This window comes from Hyperolius riggenbachi, chromosome 8, assembly GCF_040937935.1.
Source record: "Hyperolius riggenbachi isolate aHypRig1 chromosome 8, aHypRig1.pri, whole genome shotgun sequence".
NCBI lineage: Eukaryota > Metazoa > Chordata > Amphibia > Anura > Hyperoliidae > Hyperolius > Hyperolius riggenbachi.
The window spans coordinates 246,134,183-246,143,615 of record NC_090653.1 but is presented as its reverse complement, the minus strand read 5'-3'; the positions used below and the strand labels follow the sequence as shown (position 1 = coordinate 246,143,615).

General features: G+C 44.6%; 1 protein-coding gene across 5 annotated transcripts in view; it reads left to right on the top strand.

Annotated features, from left to right (window-relative positions):
• ZER1 (zyg-11 related cell cycle regulator) overlaps positions 1-9,433 on the top strand; it is a 96,785-nt gene that overhangs the window by 67,226 nt on the left and 20,126 nt on the right. For all 5 annotated transcript variants that reach the window (XR_011023205.1, XM_068248512.1, XM_068248516.1 and 2 more), the window contains 2 exons: positions 4,120-4,335; positions 7,057-7,098. Coding sequence is in view for 4 of the 5 variants with exons in the window: in XM_068248512.1 (XP_068104613.1) it covers positions 4,120-4,335; positions 7,057-7,098 (258 nt within the window). In the remaining variant the exon portion in view is untranslated. The remainder of the gene's footprint in view (positions 1-4,119; positions 4,336-7,056; positions 7,099-9,433) is intronic.

The window sequence follows — 9,433 nt, the reverse complement described above, 5'->3', positions numbered from 1 at the left end:
TATCAGTGTTTCGCGCTGGACTGATTAGAAGCTCCTGTACCGTCTCATTAGCAGCCGAGGGGAGGGCCCCAGAATGCTTTGCAGTTTAGCTGCGGCTTGCGTCTTTATGGGTCTATAACAGACTTTAAGATAAGCACACATCAAAGGTAACTGAAATGTTTATCTTCACTAATGGCTTTTAAACTTCCTTCTAAACTGTTTAACACAGGAGAATAGAGGTTTAAATTAGCTTCTGCAGCCTGACAGTTACTCTTTAATGGAAATCTGATGGCAAAAAAATGCCATCAGATCGAATTTCAATAGATTTAAAACTGAAATCTATGGGAATTCTATCCTGGTAAAACATTTTCTAAAAACGCATCAGATAGATCATCAGATGCATTTCTTATCTATCTGCTGCCAATCTGACGAGTGTATGGGCACCTATACTGTTAGCAAGGCAGTGCAGGAAAACTGTCATTAGGATCACCTGTGTCCCTCCCACACTGTATACTTACAGCTGCTTTATCTAGGAAAATCCTAGATCACCTTTTAGCAGTAGTTATCTTGGTAACATTAGCTTTCACAAGCATTAGCTAGTCTTTGCTTGACAGCTGTAAATTAAACATGGAGCCTGGAAGCTTGAAAGCGATACAAGATTAGCTTAGTGTGGCCTCGGCATAGTCGGAGGATTACCTTTCAGTACGAAGGCTCTTATGTGTAACACAGCAGGCCAAACTCCAGCACTGGATGAGCCAAAACACACACAAGCTAAACTTAAAGGATACCCGAAGTGACATGTGACATGATGAGATAGACGTGTATGTACAGTGCCTAGCACACAAATAACTATGCTGTGTTCCTTTTTTTCTTTCTCTGCCTGAAAGAGTTAAATATCAGGGATGTAAGTGGCTGACTCAGTCCTGACTCAGACAGGAAGTGACTACAGTGTGACTCTCACTGATAAGAAATTCCAACTATAAAACACTTTCTTAGCAGAAAATGACTTCTGAGAGCAAGAAATAGATAAAAAAGGAATTTCTTATCAGTGAGGGTCACACTAGCCACTTCCTGTCTGAGTCAGGACTGAGTCAGCCTCTTGCATACCTAATTTTTAACTCTTTCAGGCAGAAAAAGGAAAAAATGCAACACCGCATAGTTATTTGTGTGCTAGGCACTGTACATACCCATGTCTGTCTCATCATGTCACATGTCACTTCGGGTATCCTTTAAAGAGGAACTTCACTGAATGTAACGCAAGGAAAAAATGATGATCTTTTACCCTCCATAGATATAATATAGCTTAATTTTGTATACTTTCATATAACTTTGGAACCCAGCTAACCCCAAAATAGATATGTGAATATAAACGGTGTACTGAAAAAAGTGCTGCCCAGAAGATCGGCTTTATGGACTGACTGCAGTACACCTTGCATCCAGCCCTGTCTGGATTCAGCTGCTGTGTGGATCAGTCAGGTGTGACCATGTGACACACAAAGCAGGAATAGCAATAGATAGCAGACTGTATTTCCTAGATTTCCTGACACACAAGTAGGAAGAGCAATAGATGCTTCTGTATTTCCTTGATTCCCTGCATTACAGTAGAAAGCACATGTCTACATGAGGAAGGACTTTGTGTTCCGCAGAAAGGAGGGTTGAGTAACTGTAAAGGTGCCCATCGAATCGGATGAAAATCTGCGCTGCAACAAGCATGCCTGATCGATGATTCAATTGATTTTGTTCTGAAATCGGTCGGATGTATCAATCCAGTATGCAAGAAAATCTTGGTCCAGTGTTGTCAATCGGGTGCGTGGCAGTAATATAGTGATGACTGATGTATGTGATAGATCCCCAGGTTGCTTTCCCCCCAAGTGTAAAGTGTTCCCCTGTGCAGTGTAAATTCTCTGGATGAATGAGCAGAAAGGTCGGCACTGCTGTCACTTGTTTTTAATATAAACTTGCTTGTACAAAAAGTCACATGGTTAACAGACATACAGGTTTTAAAACAGTTCACATACCGGTGAGAGTGATGTGCTGGGTAGCGGTAGGTGCTTGGTGTGCAAGCGACCCCCATACTCTTCAGCATCCTGCATCTTCTGTAGTGCCAACTGACCTACGCACTCATCTACGGTGTAAATTATCACCTGTACCCCTGGCATGACTCCGGACCTCCTCTGCCATCACCCCCATGTGGCACCAGGGGCGTGCGCGTTACGTCACACACGCCCCACATGGTGGAGCTTATGGTCATGGTGGATGAGGCAGGGGTGAACATTTTACATTGGGGCTGCAGTGGCACCGTCCTTAGGCCAATTCAGGATACATTTCATACTGATTTTATGTATGGGCAGGCAACAGATCTCTCTTTGATCAGATTTGATCAGAGGGAGATCTGTCTCATGGTCAATCTGCCCATACATCGCAAGAAGTATGGACACCTTAAAGATTTTAGTGATTTTTCTACAGTAAAAAAAGAGAAAATCCTTCTTAGCATTTATTAACTGTGGCTATTTTGAAGCCAATCCTTATGTCATTTCCTCCCTTACTCTCCTCTGCCTGATTTGCCCGCACTTCGCTAAAGTGCATTGTCTCAGCATGAGAAATACTGGCCAATCAGAGAGGAACAGAGGTGTGGGAGGGTAAAACAGGAGGGAAAGAGGCTTCAGCCAATCAGGCTGCATTAGTTAAGTCTGATGGGAAGTAGAGAAGCAAAAAAGGACAACCCAGCATGCCCTGCAACTTCCTTTTTGTGTACCAAATTTTGTGTGTACCAAATAAGTCAGGTAAACTGGGGAATGATCATTTATCCACAAGAAAAGTAATAGAGACTTTAACTTTTGGATTGTCTTGTTAGCATCCTTATTACTTGTTTCCCCGATAAAAATAATTGATTTTTTATTTTATGCCAGACAGTTTACAATTTAAAGATACTCTGTAACAAAATGTTCAGCCTTATTTCTTCTATCCTATAAGTTCCTATACCTGTTCTAATGTGGTCTGGATTACTGCAGCCTTTACTAGTTGCACTGTCTCTGTAATATATCTAATCTTCTTTTCTTTGCCAAGCTTTGTTGACCCAGGGAGGATTGGGCTGCCTCTATTGTAATTGGGACAAGTTATGCACACCCCCTGCACGCCCCCTCCATACTCTGTGTGCTTTGTTTATTCCTCACTAACCGCGTCCCTGCTCTGTTTCAGCTTGTGTGTGATGCAGTTTGTGAGGCTGGGGGGGGGGGGGGGGGGGGCTGCCTGTCACATGCTGGGAAACTGTGACTATTCCCAGACTGGAGTGCAGAAACTTATAGCATACTGTAACATGATATATTATAATATATATATATATATATATATATATATATATATATATATATGTGACCTTAGCCCATTTAAAAACGGGCTAGGTCTGTCTCTGCGCGCCTGCCCGCCGCACGCACGCGCACACCCGCCGTGCTCGCACACATGCCCGCTCTGCGTCACTCCTTGCACATGCGCAGGGCTACAAAACACACACACACAGGGACATGGGACACAGAGACACTTGGGTTTTATTATAGGGGATACACACACACACACACACACACACACACACACACACACACACACACACACACGCGTACACGTAGTGTGTGTGCGCGCTTATGGATATACCCATATATTTACACATACATCACTACCTGGTTAGCGCCCATGTTTTTTGTTTGCAAACATTGCCTAAAACTGGCGATTAAAACCCAGGATCACGGCGGGGAGCGGCGGAAACGGCAAAAAGGGACCCAGGAGATCACAGTGACTCGATTGGTATGTTTTTTTTATTGTACAAATCGGACAGTACATATCCTCTTAAGACCCCTACTCTGCTAACAAGAAGTAACAGGCAGGAGAGCTGTTCATCAGTATGGGTAGCTTCACAGCTACAGCATGCAGGTCTATACAACATATTTTTCCATTTGATTACTTTAGTCTATAATTTAATCTACATGGATCCTTTCAGGATTGACTGTGTTTGGTTTTGGATGAGGTGTGTGATGCAGTGCTGCAGTTCTGTGCTTTAGTGTGTGTAACAGATATTGGCTAATGCACAGGCTGGTTCTACCTGTGAGTTCTGCACATACTGTAAGATCCGTCTTTGTGTCTGTACAGGTGCAGAGGAACTGCTGCCTCACACTCTGCAACTTTGGCATCCCAGAAGAACTCGAGTTCCAGTATCAGAGGGTGAACGAGCTGCTACTAAACATCCTGATCCCAACCCGGCAGGATGAGTCCATCCAGCGAATTGCTGTGCACCTGTGTAACGCCCTGGTCTGCCAGGTGGATAATGACCACAAGGAAGCAGTGGGAAAGATGGGCTTTGTAATGGTAAGTTCAGGCAGGGAATGCTGGTGATCAAGGCAGACTTATTGAACCACTCATTTATTTTGTTTTCTGAATCTTTTTGTAGGGTTAGTATGTTAAATTGTAGGTACTGAATTCCTTTATGCAGTCTTGTGACTAGTGTACCCGTTTCCAAAACGCTTTCTAATTCGTCCCACTGGGAGTAACCTCAGTTACAACTCCTCCCTTGCTTTGAGGGGCTGCTTCTTTTATTCACCTTTTTGGGCTTTCCAAGTTGGGTAATGGGAGGTAAAGCAAGCCCATGCTCATTGCTCTAGGCAGTGTAGGTAAACATAAGCAAATGCTGTGCTGGTTGACATAGAGAGCAGAGAGGGGTTTCCTGACCTGCTGTTTCAGAATCTATGCTAGCTGCAGTTTGGTGTCAGAGAGCATACCATAGGAAATATATGCAGCTCTTTTCAGACAGCAGACGCAAGATCTAGTTAAAACGATTACATTGAATTCTAGCCTGGTCTGCACTTCCTACTATATGGGATGCCAGCTAACTACTCTCTGCCCCACAGAGGTAGCACCGCCCGGGACCCTGCCTGTATTGCTCACCTCTGTTTGTAGCTCCTCTATGGGAAGAAGGGGTGGCCCAGGTGTTGGATTGGGACAGTGGGATTCGGGGCTTATACAGGGAGAAAATAACCTATCCACTCACAGGATGATGTCACATGACTCTGAATTTAACCTCTTAGGGACCGTAGGCTTAAACCCCCCTAGTGACCAGGCTATTTGTTACAAAATGGTGCTCTGCAGCTTTAATGACTTGCTCCATAGCACTACAGTGACTCCCCCCCACCCCCCCCCCCCCCACCCCACCCCTTTTCTGCCCACCAACAGAGATTTCTGTTGGTGGGCTTTGATCGCTGCTGTACAGTGTATTTTTTTTTTTTATTAATATATTTGTTTTGGTTTTTTTTTTTTTATAAAATTGTGTATATTTTTTCTTTATTTTCCCTCCCCCCTCCCCCCAGCAGCCAATCACAGCAATCGGCTGTCATAGACATCGGCGTATTAGAGTCGATCGCTCTCTGAGTCTCCCAGGGGAACAGCCGAGCGGCACGGCTGTCCCCAGTACAGCGCGAAGATCGCAGCGCTGTACAATGTAACAGTCTCCTACTGAAGACGGAGCGGAGCTCTGTCATTCAAGAGGGGATGCGCGTGCATCAGTGTGTGTGATCCCCTGCAAAACCCCACCCCAGGACTTGACGCCAATCGCCAAACTTGACCAAGGTGCTGCCACCTTGCGACCGCCAATTGGTGTAAGGCGGTCCTGGGGTTGCCACATTGCGACCGCTAATTGGCGTTAGGCGGTTGCAAGGAGGTTGAGGGGTTTAGGGAATGGTGGTCGTTTGTGTAGGTTTGTTAGTTGTGCAGGATGGAATAAAAGACAGCAACATAGGGGAAATAAAAGTAATTTAAATTGCATTTTTTTACGATAGCTGTCACTCACATTAGGCAGTTCAAATCTGTAAGATCTGTCAGGTTTTGGACCAGTTCATCTCCTTATGGGGATTTCTCAGTTATTTCTTAAAGTAAATGTGAAGTGAAATAAAAGTGGCCAGTTTAACTTGACTTCTTCCAGCCCCCTGTAGTCCTGGTTCCTCTCCATAATTGCCCTTCTGAAAGTTGGCCAACTGAGCCATTTGCAGGTTACTGCAGTTGCAATTTTTACAAACGCTCCTGTCCATGGGAGGGCGAATAGGAGGCATGCAGCCCGGGTCTGCAGCTTTCGGACAGCTAATGCTGCTGATCGGAGCTGTGAGGGCACAGGAGGACTGCAGGGGGCTGGAAGAAGCCCCAGGTAAGTTAAACTGGCCACTTTTATTTCTCTTTAGGTTGCCTTTAATTTACAAAGCCCTTACTTCACTGCAGTTGCTCAGTCCACCTGACAAAATGATATGCAAATGAGTAGGGAAGCTGGCAGACATCTTTGTATAGAGCCTTTCCAGAGAATGATTTTGAATTAAGCTCAATTAAGGGAATACTGAAACTCTCCCATGATGTAGTCATCTAAAATCTGCCAATACGTTTAGCTTTTTACTACCTACTTTAAAAAAAAAACTGAGACAGAGGAGGAGCGGGGGATTAATACATACCTGTGGCCTCCTCTAGCCCCCGTCAGACCTTTGGCTCCCTTGCTGTCCTCCTGGTCCTCCTCGATCCGCCGCTAGGGTCCTCTGAAATTTCTCAGGTCGAGGCATACTGTGCATGCGTGCCCCCACCGCGCTCCCGTCACTGGGAACAAGAACGCTCCTGGTGATGGGAGCGTGATGGTGGCGAATGCGCAGCCACCTGAAGGATCAAGGTGGCCAGGCGGATTGTGAGGGAGCAGTCAGCCTGGAGGGGGCTGGAGGAAGCCCCAAGTATGTATGAATTTTCCCCCCACCGCTGTCTCAGGTACACTTTAAGTGACAACATAGGAAAAAAGTAGTGCATATATAGTGCATATTTTTAATTTGGTTTAATTTACAATATGTAGGTGTGTGTCTGTATATATGTGTGTGTGTGTGTGTGTGTGTATATATACGGTGTATATATATATATATATATATCACTTATAATGTACTTTATAGTGGTCCTAAAATGAAGAAAAAAATCATTTTAGCAGGCTTTAACCCATTAAGTACAGGTTTATGCTTTATGAATCAGGAGAAATTGTGGTATGAGAGGTTCTGAGCTGTGTTTTTATATCTACAGACGATGCTGAAGTTGATCCAGAAGAAGCTGCAGGACAAAACGGTGAGCCTCTCTCTACAGATGAAGCGATTGCTGCTACTCTGTGAAGATGTCACACTGCAGATGGATACTGCGTATCATCACTTATCTGCCTCTTTCTTTACATCTCTGCACTCTATTACTCCACAACAGAATGCAAGATAAGCCAGTGAATGAATTCCTGTAATCTTCTTGGCAATGTGTCTTGCTCCATTACGCCTGTATAGCCCTCAGAATTATTCATTGTGTCCAAAGGGAAATTTGCCAGTTTTCCATATGATGTCTGTTCGCTACAATTTAGTGCTAGTTTTAAGGTGAAATATCATGTAGATGTAGCATTCTAGGAGTCTGCAGCTTTCACTTGGCAAAACACTGGATTTCTTTCTTTACAAAAGTCTCATGTGTTGTTGCTCGTTCAGGATAGATGGTGGTGTTCATCTGGTTATTACATTGATAAAGGGTAGATTGAATGACGGGATTGGGCTGCAGTTTTCAACAAGGTTTTCAGGGGGAGGTTATTGGTTGAGTGCTGATGGGTTGGATGATGGGTCCTGAAGCTGAAATGAAGATGGGTTTATCAGTTGGCGGTAGTTGGGACAATAAGGAGGATTAGAGGTCAAGACTAGGGCGATGAAAGGTTAGTTTTAAAGGTTAGACATGATTATGATGGGCTCGCAGATAGAGTAGGAGAAGGCTAGGTTTAAAGTTGGGATCAGGTATGTGTAGGGGGTTTCTATTGGAAAAATGATTTTTTTTCTTTGGGGAAGAAGAGTGGGATTAAGGGCTGGTTTAGACAGACGTCTGAACCAGCGACCCACAGCAGCCCAGAGTCTTGTTACAAATGTTTTCCTGCAAGCTTGCAGAACAGCGTTTGTCAGATTTTGGTGGCGCTTCCCGGAGTGCAGATTTTTTTTATCCCCACAGGGGGACATGGAAGTGTGGCAGTAAACGATCGGATCATTTGAAATCAGTGAAAATCTGGATCAAAACGAGGTGTTTGCACAAGGATGACGATAATTGATTGTACTGATGGCTGTCCAGTCATCTGAGTGCCAAAATGTACAAACGGAGGCAACGTAAATCCACAGTGTGTAGCAAGCACCAATAGGAGAAATTGTTTCAGACGTGCTTTGACCCCTATGATCTGTGCACATCAGACCATATAAGTAGCAAAAGCGAGTCAGCACCGTCTTATGTAGAAAAATAGCTCTTTTATTGATTAAAACAGCATGATGTCAAGCATCTATCAGCGACAACTCCGCTGTTTCGGGCATCTAGCCCTTTTTCAAGCCAAGAAGCAAAGTCATCACACTAGACTGAGTTACATCACAGTTTAAATAGTATAACATTCTAGAAGCAGCCAATCAGCTTGCTCAATCCCAACCAATCAGAGAGAGGCAGGTACCGGCGGACCTGATGGGGAACTAATCCCTTAACATGTAAAGTAGAATACCAAACTCCTCCCCCAGGAATTACCATACACTTACCCACCTCCTAAGAGGGAAAACAAACAGCTGCCATGCGGACAAACGCCAGAGACCTTCCGGTGGCCGCTGAGATTTAGGGACAAGGTGGTGCACACATGTCCAGTTGAAAAGGTGACAGTGCCCAGGAATGGTACGTTTCCCTGTTTGGACTGCTACATGTGTGGTAGTTTAACAAAGGGTGACCTCTTTACTCATCCCTCTAGTGGCAAAAAAAATTTACATATGTTAAAGGGAAGGTCCAAGCAAAATAAAAAAATGAGTTTCACTTACCTGGGGCTTCTACCAGCCCCATGCAGCCATCCTGTGCTCTCGCAGTCACTCACTGCTGCTCCAGTCCCCCGCTGGCAGCTTGCCGACCTCGGAGGTCGGGGGCCGCATTGCGTAAGTTTTTACGCATTCCCGCTAGTGCAGGAACATTAACACATACATTTTTACGCGTTACTGGTTCAATGCGTAAATTTTTACGCGTTGAAGCACTAATGCGTAAAAATGTATGTGTTAATGTTCCTGCACTAGTGGGAATGCGTAAAAACGTATGCAATGCGGCCCGCTAACCTCCAAGGTCGGCAAGCTGCCAGCGGGGGACTGGAGCAGCAGTGAGTGACTACGAGGGCACAGGATGGCTGCATGGGGCTGGTAGAAGCCCCAGGTAAGTGAAACTCCATTTTTTTATTTTGCTTGGACCTTCCCTTTAAGGAATTAGTTCCCCATCCGGTCCGCCGGTCGCTGCCTCTCTCTGATTGGTTGGGAATGAGCAAGCTGATTGGCTGCTTCTAGAATGATATACTATTTAAAGAGACACTGAACCGAAAAAAAATATATGATATAATGAATTGGTTGTGTACTATGAATAATTACTAAAAGATTAGCAG